Here is an 18114-nt window from a genome sequence, read left to right as displayed (position 1 = left end):
AGACACGTGCTCCAGAATCTAAACTTTCCTTTAAAAAAAAAAAAAAAAAAAAAAGTTTCTAGCACTTAGGGTTGCAAAGGAAACCTTTCCAAACCGGAACTGAATGTAACCAATGTAAATGATGTCTGTCTGCATCTGCATCCACCCTGAAACAGTAGCTCTCAGAGGCATGTAAACTGTTCCCATTCATTTCAGTGTTGACTTCGAAATGTAACGATGCCAATCTGTTCATCAGCATATTAACTGCTGATTATAGTGACATCCAGCTGATGTGCTCATTCCACAAACTAGAATGGCTTCCCAGACCTTCCAGGTCTTAAAAAAAAAAAAAAAAAAAAAAAGATGTGAGGGGCTTTAACTGCAAAAACCTCTCGCTTCCACCTGCCAATGTTTATAATACAGTTAATGCATTTCCAGTATTCAACTCTGCAGCACATTAAACATGTCAGGGGTTGAGTAAAATAAATGGAATGGAATGCCAAATGAACTAACAGAGGGGTCCTGTCAGGTGGTATTATCTTTCCCCCAGTTAAATCACTAAAATCTTTCATTTTTTACATTTATGCAAAGCTGCAAATGATTCCCCAGATGCAGTGAGACTTGCATAATTCAGGGGGTTAGCCACAGAATGATTAGTGTCTTGTCCTTCTTGGAAGGTGTTCCATGTTTCACAGTTCTAGTAGTTTGTTGGTGGGAGGGTCAAAGAGCCCTTTAAAACAAACGCAAAAGAGACTTGGATCCACTTCTGGATGTTAGTAGACTACAGACTTCTGACACATTTCTGTTTCTTTCTTACATTTTGAGATGGCTGAGTACAACATTGTCATACACAATTGAGAATACGAATCATGTTTTGGTCTCTGTTTAGACGGCGCCTTGTACACTTACTATAACCAAAACGATAATCGCTATCCTCATTCCCCATAATAAGCATAAAAGGCTACCTCTGCTTTGTTGTCTTACCCATGAAGAAACAGGAATGAGCGATACCTGTAGCTATGTCATTCACTTCCATTCTGGCTCTAGCACCAGCATTTCAGCTATGGTGTTGCAATGTGCTGCTTGCCCCTATGGCATCTTCCATCCCTAAAATGAACAGCTCAATAAAGGACCTGATTTTTTTGAAAGGGGTCAGAACCTGACCTTCTCTTTTGCAGCTCCAGTTTTGCCAGGTACAAATAAATCATGTAAATATCAGCCTACCTAATTTGTTGATTTGATTTAGTCATGTAGTTAAACTCTAAGTGGCATCAGTTGCAATCCCAGTTATTTACAACTACAATATTTGTTCCTACAAAATGTAGCTGTGAAAGATTTCTAAAAATCATATCCAAAGTGTCTCATTGTACGATTTTTGTTGTTTAATGTTACTAATGCCAGGAGTATATTATGACTTCAGGCTAGTAAGATCAGTACAGAGTTCTTTAGATTTGTAAGGCCTGGTAATCTGTTGACCCCTAAAGCATGCCGCTTCCCATTTCTTCTGTTGCTATTTATACTGCCAACTCAGCTTCATAACGGCTGGAAGCCAGTTGCATCAAGCAACCAAAAAGAAAATTTTTGTCATTAAAATAGTGAACTATCCATGGAACTGTAGGTTGAGATTGTTAATTCAAATGCATTAGGTTACACTAGTGCACATCTGTCGTCTTGTCTCTCTTGGGTTTATGCCACCGTTATTCTTCAGAATGTCTAATGGTTTATTCATAATATTAGGAGCTACATGAGTGAGTAACTAGCCCAGGCCCTCAGGAACTGAGAGTAACTGATTGTTATAACAGGACAGATCCATTTTTAAGCAAGAATTTCAAATATTGCAATCAACTAAGTGACCTCAAAGGAAAACACATGTCATTAAGTTACTATGTCCATGGAAATATTTACAGTATGGTGAAACGTACCTATCTGGAACATGCATTTATATCTGCTGCAGACATAATGTATCCAGAATCATGATGAATCATGAAATTATAAGGTTGTTGTGGGAAAACAGTTAATTCTGTAATAAGTAGAAATGATGGTAATAAGGTAAATTACATTTTCTGGTTGCTGCCTTCTAAATCGTCCCTTTATTCTTGAATGTTCTGTTAGCTGCTAAAGAAAATAGTATAGTATACTCCAGTTGCTGTAGAAACTTAGTATGGTTTTTCCCCTCCGATGCTTTTATTAATTACATCACTTCGAAAGCTCATTGCAGGATTTTTAGTCTTAAATTAGTGTGGTGACAACACGAGGGCAGATTATAAAATGGTACAGTTTGTCCTTTAGGGAGTGGATAACATTCTTTGTTTCTGCCCTGTCATGAATCCTGTTGTTATAGGCGTCTGTAATCATTTAAATCTCTTCAGGAAAAAAACCCACGTTTTTGTTGACTGTAAGGAAATATTTTAAGTCCACATGTGGGAAGCAGCTTGTAAGATATTGGGTAGGGAATTGACATTTGTGCTCATGATACACACGCTTAGTGTTGTCAAGTATTTCCTTGGTGCACTGTAAAACAGGGAGAGTTAAGTTCCTAATTCATAGTAATATCAGCTAGCATTGCCTTATTTTTGTTAAATAATGTTTAAAAAAGCTAACCTACAGAAAAGAGAAACAAAATGCAAAGTTATACAAAGGCATTACATAGCAGTATTTTTAAATACCTGGAACTTCAGCATCAAGGTTATAAATTTTTAAAAAGTCAAGATATCATGCATATTCTCTGAGCAGTTTTCTCTATTGTAGAATATTCATTGCTTTGCTGAATACAATAAAATTGTTATGTCTTAGAGTATTGTAAGTAGGACACAAAATTCGTATGTGAGTTAGGGACACACTTGTATGCAGTGTCAATTCTGACAGCTCATTCCGTGCAGCTTTGAAGTGTGGGCTGGATCTAGTATCATTGTCTGTACAATGACAATTCTCTTTGGTGTCAAGTTTTTTGGACACAGAAACTCTCAGTATAATCTCTATCACTCACTAGATTGCTAGAAGTTCTTTTTGTTTGTTCGTTCGTTTGTTTTTAACATTCTGCTTGTCAGTTACTTACGTCACTGTGATCTATCAGTTAAGAATAAACTATGCATACTGAAATCAAGTATTATATAACCGTTTATGTATAGATCATCACTACTGTTTATATATTATAACTACTGCCCACTCTGAATGCTCTGTGTTTGTATAGGTCTATATACATACATACGTGCTTTACTTTCTCTTTTCTCTGCCCCCCCTCCCCCCCACCATCCTGAGTAGTTATGAAGGTCATTATTCAAGACTGTTCAGATTCCTGTGCGTTAGCAGCCCGCAGGGACAGCTCCCCTACTTTGTCTGATAGTGACAGAACTATTGAGGAGATCAGAAGGTGATACACACCGTGTGTGCACACGCACAGCATCTATGCTGTTATGCACACACTTGCAGTGTATCTGGAGTGGGAGAATAGCAGTGATTTCTGCATGAACACGCAGCCTATGTAGTATTCAGCGGGTGAATAATAGTGAAGCAAGCAGCCGTTGCTTCCTGCTAGATATAAATTATGGATCACTTACTTGACAGCAGGTTGTGTGCTTTAAAAAAGGGGGGGAAAAAGTACTTGCTCTTTTCTTGCATTTTTTTGGCTTTTTCCCAGGGTCTGCACTACTTCCAGCTGAGATGCCAAACCCTACTGCCGTTTAGATTTGCGCAACATTGCTTTAAAGCCCAGAGCTCCTCCATAAATAGTTCTGCTCTCCCCACGCCCAGCTAGAAAACAACCACAGGAAATCAGGGCATGTGCAGCCAGCACAGCTTAGCTGGCACTAATTGATCTGAGCCTGCCCAGCCTGCATGAGAGCATTGGTGTACGGGGCCTGCGCTTCTCGCTCTCCCGAGCTGCTGCCTCAGGAGCAGCGACAGCTGCTTTTAAAAGACACCATGTTGCTCCTGTAGCCTTAGCAACAGCAACGGCATTTTTGTTGATGTTCCAAAGAGTTTCACTTCTTTAAGGAAACGCACCCACCCTCTCTTCCCCGCTCCATCCCTGTTCTTCCCAGTCAGTGATTCGAGGCTTTTTTCAGCTGCATGCAGTTGTCTGGACAAGCAGCCTCGGGAGCTCCTTGTGGCTTCCTAAACAAGGAAAAGTTCAAGGAAAGCAGATGGACGGATGTTTTTGCCACTGTGAGTGACCAATTAGCATTTTGGGGTCACTGAACAGGGAATTTAGTTTCTGAGCTGGAAGCATAGTGGACGGTTTGTTTTTAATCTTTTAGCTTAAAGGAACACACACTTGTTGCTGCAGCTGTAGGTATTTTTTACCCCCCTCTCTGAACATTACTTTTTTTTTTTTTTTTTTTTGCTGTGTGTTTGGGATTATAGCAGATTTCAAGCATGAAGATTCAGGAGCACTCGAGCATTCCCGAAACCAAATTACAGAGGAACCAAGATGCTGATGGTCAGGAAGATAGCTTCGTCTCAGAAGTGCCTCGGCTGGACTTGACAGCATTGTGCGATGACAACAGCTGGGAAGGTACAGTTGTGTGCTTGCTGGTATGACACAAAGAGAGAGTGAGGGAAACGTGAGTGGGGTGGATGTATCTTTGCGTTTACAGTGCCTGGCCAAAAACAACAGGAAATGTATTTTGATCTGAAGTCTGGAGGAACTGGAAATGGAATATTGGATTGGTGCCAAGTTGGATTGTAATTTAGGGAAAGGAGGGAGAATGTGTTTGCTCCTTTCTTGCAATGATTCTTCCTTTCTGATTTAAGGTTTATTCTTTTCATGGTGTTTTGCAGCTCAGGCTAGTGAGGAGCTGGGTCCCACTTAAACAAAACTGATCATTTTATAGACAAAAGAGAATATCCTGCTTTCTCCTTGTGCTATCCCTCCCCACTCCCACCCTACATAGATATGAAAATCAGGGTTCAAGAAAGACTATTCTATTTCCTGTCCTCCAGTGGTCCTTAGGGACAGGCTTCCCTAGTCTGTGTTATACTCCATGTAGAATTCTATTCACCAGGTAAAAAAGTAATGTTAAGTTGCTTGCAGTTCCAATGTCTTAACGCTGTGTCTTAGTTTGGTTTTCCAGAGGTTTTTTTTGCACTGACTCCATTAATGGGTTACATATATTCAGATGCACTCAACGATCTTTTCAGTATAGCACTTTGCGGAGATGAATGCAGGAGTTGTGTTTGTTTTGTTGTTTGCATTGCATGTAAATAAACACTGAAATCATACTCCTGAGTAATTTACAGCATGTAGGCTGCATGTTTGTGGGGAGGGGAGCCACTTACTATAATAAGCATTTTCCAATCAGCAAAATGTCCAGGCTTTCTGATCTATCCCAGAGATGCTAAGGGACCAAATTGCTAAGGAAAATAACTTTTTTTTTTTTTTAATGCATATTGTTGAATTACACAATTTGGGCCCAATCCTACGAGATGCTGAGCAACTCCACTGTCACTGACATCAAGAGGAGTTGAAGGCGCTCAGCATCTTTCAGGATCAGATCAATTATGATTCCTGCATATATCCCTTTCTTCAGTGTGCAAGTGAGTGTGCGTTTGTTGTTAGTCCTGAAACTTGGCAGGCGTGGATTGGGAGGAGCTCTTGATATAGAAAAAAGAGTGTTTAAAAAAGAGAGAGAGAGAAGCGTGTAACAGGCATCTGCTACTCTGAAAAACAAAACCTGTGAGCAGTGCAGCATGTTGACAATGGCCAGGTTCTTTGTTCCTGGTTCCATAGCCTACGTGACACATGTCTTTTGCTTTCCATGACAGTGTAGGGCTGGGCAGACCAAACCAGTAGCAGTGGGTGCTCCTGATTCAAAGTCAGGCCACCAGCTACCTTCAATTGCATTGAATTTCTCCACCCCCACCTCCAGCCTGGGAATTCCCTGGATGATATCATCATGTACAACACATCTGATGAAAGGGCAGCACGTACTGCAAGGAAGTCTCCCAAGAGACCTCTGATTCATTATATTTTATTGGGATTCTCATTAGCCATAACCTGAAGGGCTTGGACAAGCATATGAGTATTTGTGTTTTCAAAGGTGACATAGGCAAGAGTCTCCCCTGTGTATTCTGCTGTCACTTGAACCTTTTAAAATAAAAATTATTTTCTTTCCTTGATGCCTGCGCGTAACTCCCATTGACATTAACGGAGTCATACGTACACCTCAAGGGGAGAATAGACTTATAAGCCTGTCTCCCAGAAACTGTCCCACCTCGTGATATGTGCTTTAGTTCCGATTCAAAGAACTTTTCTGGAAATGCTCTGACTTGCTTAGAGACTCTGGACCATTTTCATGAAAATGAAAGGGGTGTGTGTGGGTGTATTTTTAAAAAGCACTTCTTTCAGGCTGTTTTTCTTCCTCCTTCCTGTTTAAAATACATATGTGATGGAAGAGGAGTTTGGCAAAAGGGACAGCCAGCGCAGGTGAGACATGTGTCAGTTGTCTCCAAATGTCACCATTTTGTAGCTGCAGTACGAGTGCAGCAAAATGGTGGCTGCTGTCTCTTGGTGAACAGGAGACTTTGAACCCATTTCAGCTATGAATGTGTGATCAATCTGGCAGTGGCTAAAAAAGAGGAAGATGCTAGCCCAAACTCGTACATAATTTCCACATCTAGAGCCCGGCTTTGTCCGTGAGATGACTCGTGAGTCACTGCTCACAAATATGAGTAAGGGGTTCACAGTCTGGCCCCATTCTTATGATCTGGGCAGTCTGACCCGCGTGGCAGTGTACATCCCTGCATGTCTTCCCTCTTCCTCTGAATTGGCACTGCAGCTGTGCTCGCTTCCATGGTAAACAGCAAAATCTTCCAAATTCAAATACAGTGTAACTGAGCTCAGAATCTTCCCTTAAAATCAGTGAAATGGCCAGTTCCTTAGGAAAGCAGCTCGTGGTTTGGACTGCCTGTGAAATTCTAGCATTGTGTACTCCTGATTGCATACGCTGTTACATGTTTAGAAGCCACAGAACTCTGGGTTCCTGGTGGATTGGCTCATAATTGGCTTGTGAACACAAATTCAGTAGCTGAGACTCCCTTCACCTCCAGGTATCACTGCCTCCAATTAAAATTCTTAGGAAAGATCTGAGGGGAAGCAGATATGAAAACAGTTCTACAAGATAGTCTTGTGTGGGGAGTGGCTATTGTTCTCTTACCTTTACACACACAGACTAAATCTCATCATATTTAAACCCCAATGTCTTAAAGCAAATTAAAGTCTCTCTCCCTTGGGGGATTCTTCCAGGCACTTCACTATAACTGTGACTGTTATCACTGAGTATCTTTTGGGGGTGAGGACACAAAGTAGCAGTTACGCAACCCACCTGAGGTCAGCATCAGGTTAGAAAATGTTCATCTTTGGGACCGCTGAGACTTCAGAGTGCATGGATAGCTTTGTGAACCCCTGCCCCTCACTCTGATCTAAGCGGTGTATGGAGGTGGCCCACTTGTTGGCAGCTAGAATGAATTCAGATTTGAGGCTTGTCTACATGTGGAGTTGTTGCTGATTAACTTTCTGTATGTTCGGGCCCTTACACAGAGAATGGTTATCCCCACGTGGGGTGACATTTGTTCTGTCTGCATAAAGACTGACTATATGGGTCCTATGCAGGAGGAGTTTGGGGAGGTGCAATTCTTCTTCCTTCCCTCCCCCCCCTTCTCTCCCCTCTCTCCCCCCCCCCCCCCACACACACACAAGGGCTACCATTTGGCTGGAGTAGCAGCTGCAAACTCTCAAGGGCGGTAGCCAGTGGATCTGCATAAAAACAATCTGCGGCTCCTGATGTGGGCCCTCCCTGGACCACCCCCCACATAGCTGGCACACAGACCAGTCTTGCGCTACATAGGGTGTGCACGGGCACTCTGGTGCAGCCCCTGCAGGGCTTAGCGTATGCTTTGCAACAGCCCCTTGCACCAGAATGAATTTTACTGTGGTGCCCATAGGCATTGAAAAAAGAAGCTATTGCTCTGCAGCGATGCCATGGTTTAATAGGATACATTCAGTTGACACAAATTGAGCAGGTTTTGTTCTCAGTCAGAGCATGCAGAGGGCGAACTGGGCTGTTTCTGCATCAAATGCTAAGGTGAGGTACCGATCAAATGCATTTCACAAAGAGCAACACTGGCCCTGCACCTCGTCTCTGCTGCCTGTAAATGGGTTCTGTACTGGGCTGTTTTTGACTGCTAGGGTAGCCTGCAAAGTCAGTGAGTCTGTGCAGGCTGGCAACAAATAAAACGGAGCGTTTCCAGAACCGCTCCCATCACAAAGGATTTTAATCTAGTTGTTGTGGATCAAACTGCCAGGAATGGAAGGGACACCCTGCTGCTTTCATAGTCAAACATTGCTTTGCAAAATTACCACAAAACTTTACTGGTTTGGGCCCCAAACCTACTCCCCCACCCTTTACCACAATGAAAATGAAAGTGAAAACAGCTAATGATATATAATGTTCCCACTTGCCTAAGGCTAGTCATGTTTTTTCCAATGGGAAAGTGGAATATTGCTGGGGTGACCCAAATTGTCTATCCCCCAGTTTGCTGTCTACTTTGCCTTATTTATTTTGCCTTAGAGTATTAAAAGAACACTATAAACTAAAATTTAGACCAGATTTTGTCATAAAAATCTTCTATTAAAACCCACAATCAACAGCAGTGCTTTGATTTCTCTAATATTTTTTTTTTATCCCTGAGCTAAGATGTAATAATGCTTCGTTAGGGCTATATATTATTTTGATACACTAAGAGAGGCCACAGTATAAGAATATTTTTTTAAAATAAAAAGTTATTCTCTCTACTGATACAACACCTTTCATTCATTATAAAACTAGTATGTGTGTTAATTAATACAATAATTGTATTAATTAGTTTTAAAAGGTCATTTTAATTCCTCTCATTTTCTTCAGCTTTTTCAAATGGAATTTAGGGCAGCACCCCGGCTGATAAACACTGGTATCGTTCAGTTGCTTCACCGGTTCACACTATCTGAAAATCTGGCCTTCATGTGTTACTCCGCTGTCTGTCTCCTTTCAGAAATACTGTACAGCACTTTATATATCCTTGTTCAGTCTATGGATCCATTTCACAACTGCATTTGCATCGGTATGCGTAGATTTTAAATATGGTTAGGTGACGTTTCATCCTGTAGAGGACCACATGAATTTTGTGAGGGTAAACAAAATAAACATGTAGAACATTCCCTATAAGAGGATAACAGATGGTCTTGAGATAACCATATACATTTCTTCAGCCTAGAGACCACTACACTGCATTTTCCACACCTCTTGATTTAAAATACTTTTATTGCCAACTGAAGAACATCACTTATCCTCCATATGGCCATTTGTTAAAGAGGGAACATGGCAGCATATATATTTGCACCTACAGAATTGCACGCATGCACAACAGGTGGCTGAAAGATTCAGTGGCAGATTAGCTGTGGGACTGTGAAAGGTAATATACCAGTATTGAAGAGGAGAGTGAAGGCTACAAACATAATACTCACATTTGCCTTTTCCACACAGACTCGGAAGAGGCAAGGCTAAAGGAATTGAAATGGAAGTTCCAAACCGACAAATAGAATGTTCATACATACACACTCTGAAGTGTTTACACCCATGTGCACAATCTCTAAGTAATTTCTTCCCTGTACTTAGGCATGTCCCTTATTACTGAAGAATGAAAAAAGATATCCTAAAATAGAAGTGCTCTGGTTGCTGGGTAGAGGCATGGAGAGACTCCCCTATGGAGAAGTGGTTGACAAGACTGGCATTGTTTAGTTGAGAGAGAAGGTGAATAAGAGGAGACATGATAAAGTCAAATTAATGAATGGCTTAGAGAAAATAGATAGAGCACTCCTATTCACCTTTTTACTAATGCAAGAACAAGGGACATTTACTAAAGCTGAAAATACACGTAAAACTGATAAGAGAAACTATTTTTAACACAACACATAAATAACCTGTGAAACTTATCCAGTCAAAGAATTTAGCAGGTTTTGTAAAGTCTTAGTTGTTTAGATAGGGAACGAGAGCTTCCATTATGAGAGTGTGACATTAGGTAAGATAAACACATAAATAATACAAATCCACATGCTTCAGGCCATAAGCCAACCACTAACTGAGAGGGACTAGGAGGAACTTTGGGTCAGTTATTCTATAATTGTGCATGACAAGGAGCATTTGACACTAGCCACTATGGGAAACGAGATACTGGACTAGTTGGATCATTCACTGGTCTGATTCCATACAGCAGATCATGTGTTCCTTTGCTACTTGCTCCGTTTCTGGTCAGGCTTTGTTAGCCATTGTGACCTCCGGATCTAATTTTTTCTAAATATTACACACCGCAAGTGGAACAACTAACCCAAAGAGTCAAGACCTCGAGGAATGAAAGTGGGAAATAGTCCGTTTTCTGAAGCAGCCATTTGTTCCATCCAAGTTTCAAACTTTTGCTCCTTTTAGGACTTCCTTCTCCTCCCCCTTTCTGACCCATTCTCCTTTAGAATGTGCATTTCAGCTTGTCATCTGTATTTGAAATTAATCTGGTACCACACATGCCTCGGTCGCTGCTGACTGTAAAACCACTTATCTCAGAGCCCTCTTGAGTCATTGTGATACTTTTTATGGTACCTGATATCAGGAATGTAAATCTGCCTCAGGACAAAGTCACATACATCTTTGTTCACAGGTTGGGTAGTAGCTGAGTTTGTTTACTACTATATGCATTCCTTTTTGCCCTCATTTTTTCCCTTCTAAATCCCAGCAAGGCATAATGCTAATCCCACTGACTGTAAATCACCCAAATACTTCTTATTTTAGAAGGTCCGACTCTAAAGTTGTTAATTCTCCGTGATGGGAAGAGGGATAAGTAGAAGAATTATATGAGATTAATTTGACCAATGAGGGTGGGGAATCAAAGGATGCCCCTTTTGCACTGGACATTAGTTTCCGCATTTCACTGCCATGGGGCCTTAAAAGACCTTTCTGAAAACATTGGGCTGTGTTAAATTCAGGGAAATAGTTGGATTCTGGAATGCATATGGCCCCAAATCATCAAAGTTTGATTCAAGGGCTCGTAGATTGTGGGTTTATTTTTTTAACCTTAAACCTCTGTATTTTCTCTCTCTCTTTATTATTGGGTTCCTTGAGCAAAGCATTTTCAACACCAGGAAATGTCAAGGATAAGGCAATTTAGAAGACATTTGCTGCAGAGATTATGCAAGGGAACTGAAATTTACGTTTTATATATATATATATATATATAAAATATATATATAAATAAAATAGCCCTACCAAATTCACGGTCCGTTTTCAGTCAATTTCACGGTCGTGGGATTTTAAAAATAGTAAATTTCATGATTTCAGATATTTAAATCTGAAATTTCATGGTGGTGTAACTGTAGGGGTCCTGACCCGACTCTGAAGGCAGCAGGGCAGAAGTAAGGGTGGCATGGTACGGTATTGCAAACCTTACCTCTGTGCTGCTGCTGGCAGGGCGCTACCTTCAGAGCTGGGTACCTGGCCAACCGCCACTGCTCTACAGCCACCCAGCTCTGAAGGCAGCATAGAAGTAAGGGTGGCAATACTACAACCCCATACAGTAACCTTGTGACTCCCCCGACAACTCCCTTTTGGGTCAGGACCCGCAGTTTGAGAAACGCTGGTCTCCGTGGTGAAATCTGTATAGTTTCGGATAAAAATAGCCAAAAGACCAGATTTCACCGGGGAGACCAGATTTCACGGTCCGTGACACATTTTTCACGGCCAAGAATTTGGTAGGGCCACCAGATTTCCCGGTCCGTGACACATTTTTCACGGCCAAGAATTTGGTAGGGCCCTACATATATATGTATAAACTAGTGGTAACATGATGTACACATGTCTTGTGGTTAAAAAAAATTTCACATCCATCACAGCTGAATCAGTGCATCTTCTCTGCATCTGTGGTCCTTTTGGGCTTTTCTGGAGTCTGGCCACAAGTGAAAGTTTGCCTTTTCCATCTCAGAACCCTATAGAAGGGCCATTGTGCGAATACCACCTACCATTCCTTCAGGAGTGACTTAACTTTCTGGGAGCAGCATCAGTCATTGAGGCAGAGGGGTGCAATTTTCACTCCCATACCAGTGAGGCGACATCTAGCTTTTGATGCATAAATAATGTAAAGCACTTTACACCCCAGTTGGTGCTGAATTGAGTATTCCCATTAATTCAGTAATGCAGAGGACATTGGGCCATACGGTGATTTTACAAGAGGACAGGAATACGCAAATGTAACATTATGCAGTAAATGGAAGGGCTACATTTTTCAAAATTTACAAAATAAAAAGGCCTGATCTCTCTCATTGATATAAGATCGGGATCAGAGCCTGTATCTGCAGGAAGCAGATGATTCTATCGCTGTTTTCAGGCTCTTTCCAATGATTCATCACCCACTATTTGATGATTTTTCTAACTTTTTTATTTGACTTCAGAACTTCTTGTTAGAATTACTTGTTCAAAGCACAAGTCTTAGATCATCTAATCCTGTGGTGCTAAGTAGGAGCATGCAAACCAGATTAGTAAACTATCTGAACAGAGAATGTTAGACCCCTTATGGCATCTGGACAGAGTGATCACGGGATTGAGATGATTTTTTTTCAGTTTGTTCCAGTATGCTAATTGGCATTCCCAAAACAGATTTCCCTTTCTCACACCCTCAGTCTTCCGAGATGGTTACTTTTACCGTCAGCCGATTAATTCAACCCGTGGATGGGAGATTTATGAACAGTGCTAGTGTGAGAGAGTGACTGGGTGGCTCCTGGTGTCTCTCTATTTATCTATTTATTTATTTATTTATTTAATTTATTTTAATGTGAGAATAATTGAGCCTGGATGATTAATTATTAACACTTTTACAGCTGCAGTAGACAAGACACAACTCAGAACAATAGTAAGATCTGAACCATGCCCCCATGAGATAAAAATTGACTTTTAGCCATGATGCAGTGATTGAGGGTATCATAAAGCAGGGAGGGGATAAGGTGGGGAAGGATGAGGGGTCATAACAATATGATCGCCTTGTTAATCATTTACGGCATTTGCACATCTTGTGTATCAACTGATTCCTCCTGCATGTACCGTTCTGCAGCCCTGAGTTACCTCCTTTATACTTGGATATATTCAAGTCTGTTCAGTTCCAGCCCCAAAGGTTTGGACAGCAAAGGGGGAAGGTGCTGTCAGGTTTAGTGTCTCTTGGAATCAATGAGCAATGATGACTGGCCAGATTTAGGGCTTAGTTCTCCACTGCCTGGCACCTTGTGCAGTCATATACACACCTGTGCAGCGTGCTCCCATTCCAATCTGGTAGCATTTCATACTCCTTCTGCACTCACTTTGCATACAAGTCAAGGGTGACGGCGGGTGCCAGCCAGTGAAGAATCAGGCCCTCTCTGTAAAGGAGGGGAAAAGTTGAGAAGAATAGGGCTTTAAAAATTGTCCCATGTCTGTGGTGATCATTGAATGCATTTAGAATAAGGAAAATTAAAGCTCACTTTCATTGAGTGGTTTCAATTGATTTCCAGAGCCCGTCCCAGCTTTCTCCTCCAGGCAACGAGACGGCTTAGACTCCGACGAAGCTCACCTGTCCCCTCAGGCCGGATGTCTAATTCGCCAGCTTCTGGATGAGGACAGCGATCCAATGCTGTCCCCTCGTTTCTATGCCTATGGGCAAAGCCAGCAGTACCTGGATGATACAGAAGTGCCTCCCTCCCCTCCCAACTCCCATTCATTCATGAGGTAGGTGGTGATTTCACAGCAGCCATCTAAGCTGCAGGCTTTGCTCCCAGCGCTGCCCAGTAGCAAAGGATTGCAGAGTGGTAATGAGCCGCATCTCGTTTACCAAGATAATGCCATGTAACCTAATGTGTGGGTGGGGCTGGTGATCCCCACCAACAGAAGCCTCCTCACTTTCTATTGCAGTGATTTCTAGTAGTGGCTTCCAGGTTCGTGCATGGATCCCCAGGATACTTTTCTCACAATAAAGAGGTTGTCGCATCTTGCTGCGGTGTGTCTGTCGTTACGGAGAGGCAGTGCGATGCAGTGGACACCTGATTGGAGTCCCAGCTCTGACACTGACTGTGTTGCTTTGGAAAAGTCAGTTAACTTTGTGTGCCCCAGGTTTCTTCATCTATGACATGGGAATAATGGTACTTACCCTCCTGTGTAAAAGGCTTTGAGGTCATCAGCAGGTAAAAAGCACTTGAAGTGCTAATGATGATGATGAGGTTCCCCAGGTATTGGCCTGGTGAAAACTGTGTTGTGATGTCCTATATACTGGTTGATATGTATTTTAAGGGATTTATAATTTGGTCATAAAAACTTTCTCCCCACTGAGATCAGATCTGTGGTCTGAGATCAGATTTTTTCTTTTAAATGGAAATCATTCGGACCTGGGAGTATGACAAATGTGGTGGCAATTCTGGCAAAGAATGGCAAAACAAATGTAGACACTCCCACTATTTTTATTGCCAGTTCCACATGATATATATGTATTTATATTTTTAAATTCAGTCTGAACAACAGCACATCGCAGGCTATGCATTTTGGCCCAATTGTAGCTCATCCCAGGTGCTGTTAATCTTGTTTTAGCATGCGGGCTAAGGGTGGAGTAACTTGAACCACTCCAGAAGTATGAAATATCCTGGAAGTAGTGATGCAGGAGTGGCTCATCATTGACATTCAGGTGTTTTTATTCGGAGCTCCTGCTCTTTGGAAAATGTTTAAAATTTGGACAATGAATAATGCGAGACTATTCCCTCACCTCCATCTGGCTTCCTCGCCTCCCCCCCCCTCCCTTTTTTTAACATTTAAGGTGTCTTCTGGATGGAGGGCCAGTTACCAGTTCTCCATCACATCTCTGGAGTTGGCCAGCTAATCTTCAGGTCTTGTACCTCATTTTAGAGAGCAAGTTGGTGGGCCTGCTTTCTCCTAAATTTTCTGCTTATTTTCTTCTGAATCGTAGCAAACAGTCAACCTACTCACCTTCAGTCTTGTGCAAAGAGTCTAACACCCCATTTCTTGGTCTCACTGCTCCTGGATTCTAGCCCTTTAACTACCAATTACATCACGCCTGAATTTGGCTTCGTGATGTCCATGGGAGTTGAATGAACTTATAATCAGGTGTAATTGACCCTCTGTGCGTGCAGATGTATGTTGGCTGCTTACATAGGATCTAACTACATTCTGTGCTCCCTACAGGAGACGGAGTTCTTCTTTAGGATCTTGTGAGGATGACCGAGAGGATCTGACACCTGCACAGCTGACCCGGAGGATTCAGGGGCTTAAGAAAAAGATCAGGAAGTTTGAGGACAGATTTGAGGAGGAGAGGAAATACAGAGTAAGTTCTCCGCAAGTGAGCACATGTAAGCAAATGAATAGAGCCCAAGCTGACAAGATCTTCAGGGGAGATTTTCAGATACAGCCCGAGTACCTGGAAACAGAGGGAGGTGGAGCTGCCACACAACCAATGGAAAGCACGTATTCATGTGTTAGCACTGCCAAGTGAATTCCCTTCCAAAGCATTAGATGCTGGGAGTGCATGCAGGAAGTCATCTAAGAAACTGCTAGGATTTTTATTACCTGTTTTAGTAAATATACCCAAAGCTGGTAACCGTGTGAGAGAATGGCTAAGTTAAACCTCTTATTTATTGACAGTTGGGCTGATGGGATGCACATTTTGTTTTAGTGAGGTTCTCACTCTGGGGAAAGCAGTAACTCCAGGGTACTCATGTACTCGGGAGGGGAGGGGAATGCGCTCCTTGACTCTGGTTCCTGCACCCTTGCAAAGTGCTGCTGAGCCTCACACGTGAACAGTACTCCAGTCACTGCTGATGTTTTCTTCTGATGCACAGGAAGCTTTCTAACTGAGAAAAGATTCTCACACACACCCACATTTGCTAGTGATTTAAACTGAAAAGGTTAGTTCTGAAACAGTCTTGTCTGTGTTAGGAAAAGCTGGCATCAGACAGGAAGAGTGCCCTCCTGCCTTGTTTTGGAGCTGCTGCAGATGGCAGTGATGATTCAGTGTTTCTCCTTTACAATATAATATCTCGTACTTTCCACCTTCAGAGTGCTTTACACACATGAATTAACCCTTGCAACATCCTTGCATGAGAATTGTTATCCATGTTTTACAGAGGGAGAAACTGAGGCAAGAAGTTTTAAGAAAGTAACCCCAAGCCACAGAGGGAGTTAATAAATAGAATTGTGATGGGAAAGCAGAAGTTCTTGGCTCCCTCTGCTGTGCCGAAACCTCTGCTGACGACAATAAACCTGTTTATACAGATCTCGGTTTGAGGTTCTCTCTCCATTCCCTTCAAGATGATTCACTGTGGGTCTCTGTTCTCTTCCTCTAGCCTTCCCACAGTGACAAAGCAGCCAACCCAGAGGTGCTGAAATGGACAAATGAACTGGCAAAATTCCGGAAGCAGCTTAAAGGTGAGTAACTGCAGGGGGAAATGGCTTAGATTGACTTTGACCTATCTTGAAATGCTGCCTGGCGCTATTACCCAGTAACAGCAAACACTCTGTTTCTCCATCGCCACCAAAAAAAATCCATCTAGAGTCAAAACTGAAGAGATCGGAAGAGGATCTGGCTCCTGTGATGCGCCAGCGGAGCAACACGCTCCCCAAGAGCTTCGGATCGCAGCTTGAGAAGGAGGATGACAAGCAGCAAGACCTGTCGGATAAATCTGCAAAACCCGCGGTGGAGGTGACCTTGGACTCCATCCAGAAGAAGCTGCAAGAAAAGCGAGCAGAGACAAACCGGCCTGAGGACATTAAGGTACAGTGCACACAGGTCAGGCTAGATATCAGGACTTCAGATACAGTCCTGTAATGCTCAGCTGTCTGACAGCTTCTGAAATCCATGCAAGGCCTCCTTGCACACTGCTGAGTTTAGAATCTAGTGATATTCATATATGAATAACATACAGCATTTTTAAAGTAGTTTTACTTTTCACTGGAGCACTGTAACATCAATTTTTGTCAAATAATCTTGAACTACGATAGTACGCTGGTCTTGCTTAGTCTTTCTCGCTATCTCTGTCTCTCTCTCTCCCTCGTTTTTCTGTGGCATCCCTCACCATAGGGTTGAAGTACGGAATTGATCATTTAGATTGTCAAAGAACTATCCACACTGAATTTCGTAATGGATTCTGTTCTTTGCCTCTCCCAGGTTCCAAGAAGTGTTTGATGTGCTTTTGTTTGTGGGTTCCCCCTTCCCATGTTTGGGTTTCCCTATCTTCTGTTATGACGAGAAAGCTTAGGCAAATCACGTGGGTCTTTTTGCACTTTCTGAAGATGGGCATGCTTTGGCTTAGTCTGATCTTTCATGGTAGCTCGTTCAAAGTCAATCACCCTTGTCTGAGGGCACTTTATCTCCACTCTTAAGAATTTCATATCTGGCCTCGTTAGCTACATGGTTGTCTCTGAGGGTGATTGGCAGAGAAGCGGTCTTGGTCTGATGTAGCTAGTTCCTGAAACGTTGATAGCCTCGTACATTTAGGCCTTGAGTTCGCTGACATGCCAACTAAGCAAAACCTTTTTTGAAAAATAAAAACATAATCCCTGACGAATGCTTTTAGAAAAGGTGCAGACAGAATTCTCTCATCGCTTTGAATTTGCAGGACAAAAAGCAGCAAGTTGAGAGATTTAAAAAGAGTCTGTGGTTGTTCTGTGGGGCCTACTGTAATATTGGGTGCAGTGATGGAACAAGTGATGGAATATATGGTGTTGGATTCGAAGGGCAAGTGTCTCGTGAAAGACTTACACTGTTATGTCCTCTTACATCAAAATAAACAATAAACCTTAACGATTATATAGCACTTTACATTTTCAAAGCACTGTAAAAACTAATTAATCCCCTTGATAAACACACAAACCCTTACCCCTGAAATCTAAATGTCATTTAGCTGTAATTTGTTTCCATAGCACATAACGTGGGCCCTTTATGGTAATGGTTTCTTAAAGTGCATCACAGGATAAGGGACTCGGGAAGTAGTGGCAAGTATTGCAGTCTTTATTGCAAAATAATGTGGCTTATTTTTTCAAACTACAGTATGAATGCAGATAAGGCTAAAGCTCAGTGTTCTTGGAGTGCAGA

At 42.1% G+C, this 18114-nt stretch overlaps 1 protein-coding gene across 4 annotated transcripts in view; it reads left to right on the top strand.

Moving 5' to 3' along the window:
- Positions 1 to 18114, top strand: part of FAM13A (family with sequence similarity 13 member A) — a 186777-nt gene that overhangs the window by 147517 nt on the left and 21146 nt on the right. For all 4 annotated transcript variants that reach the window (XM_074950585.1, XM_074950588.1, XM_074950587.1 and 1 more), the window contains 5 exons: positions 4342 to 4492; positions 13535 to 13748; positions 15210 to 15348; positions 16367 to 16448; positions 16574 to 16794. In XM_074950585.1, coding sequence (XP_074806686.1) covers positions 4342 to 4492; positions 13535 to 13748; positions 15210 to 15348; positions 16367 to 16448; positions 16574 to 16794 — 807 coding nt within the window. The remainder of the gene's footprint in view (positions 1 to 4341; positions 4493 to 13534; positions 13749 to 15209; positions 15349 to 16366; positions 16449 to 16573; positions 16795 to 18114) is intronic.

The sequence above is a fragment of the Natator depressus genome, chromosome 4, assembly GCF_965152275.1.
Source record: "Natator depressus isolate rNatDep1 chromosome 4, rNatDep2.hap1, whole genome shotgun sequence".
Taxonomy (NCBI): domain Eukaryota; kingdom Metazoa; phylum Chordata; order Testudines; family Cheloniidae; genus Natator; species Natator depressus.
Note: the sequence above shows the minus strand (reverse complement) of the source record. Positions and strands in the feature narration are given on the sequence as shown.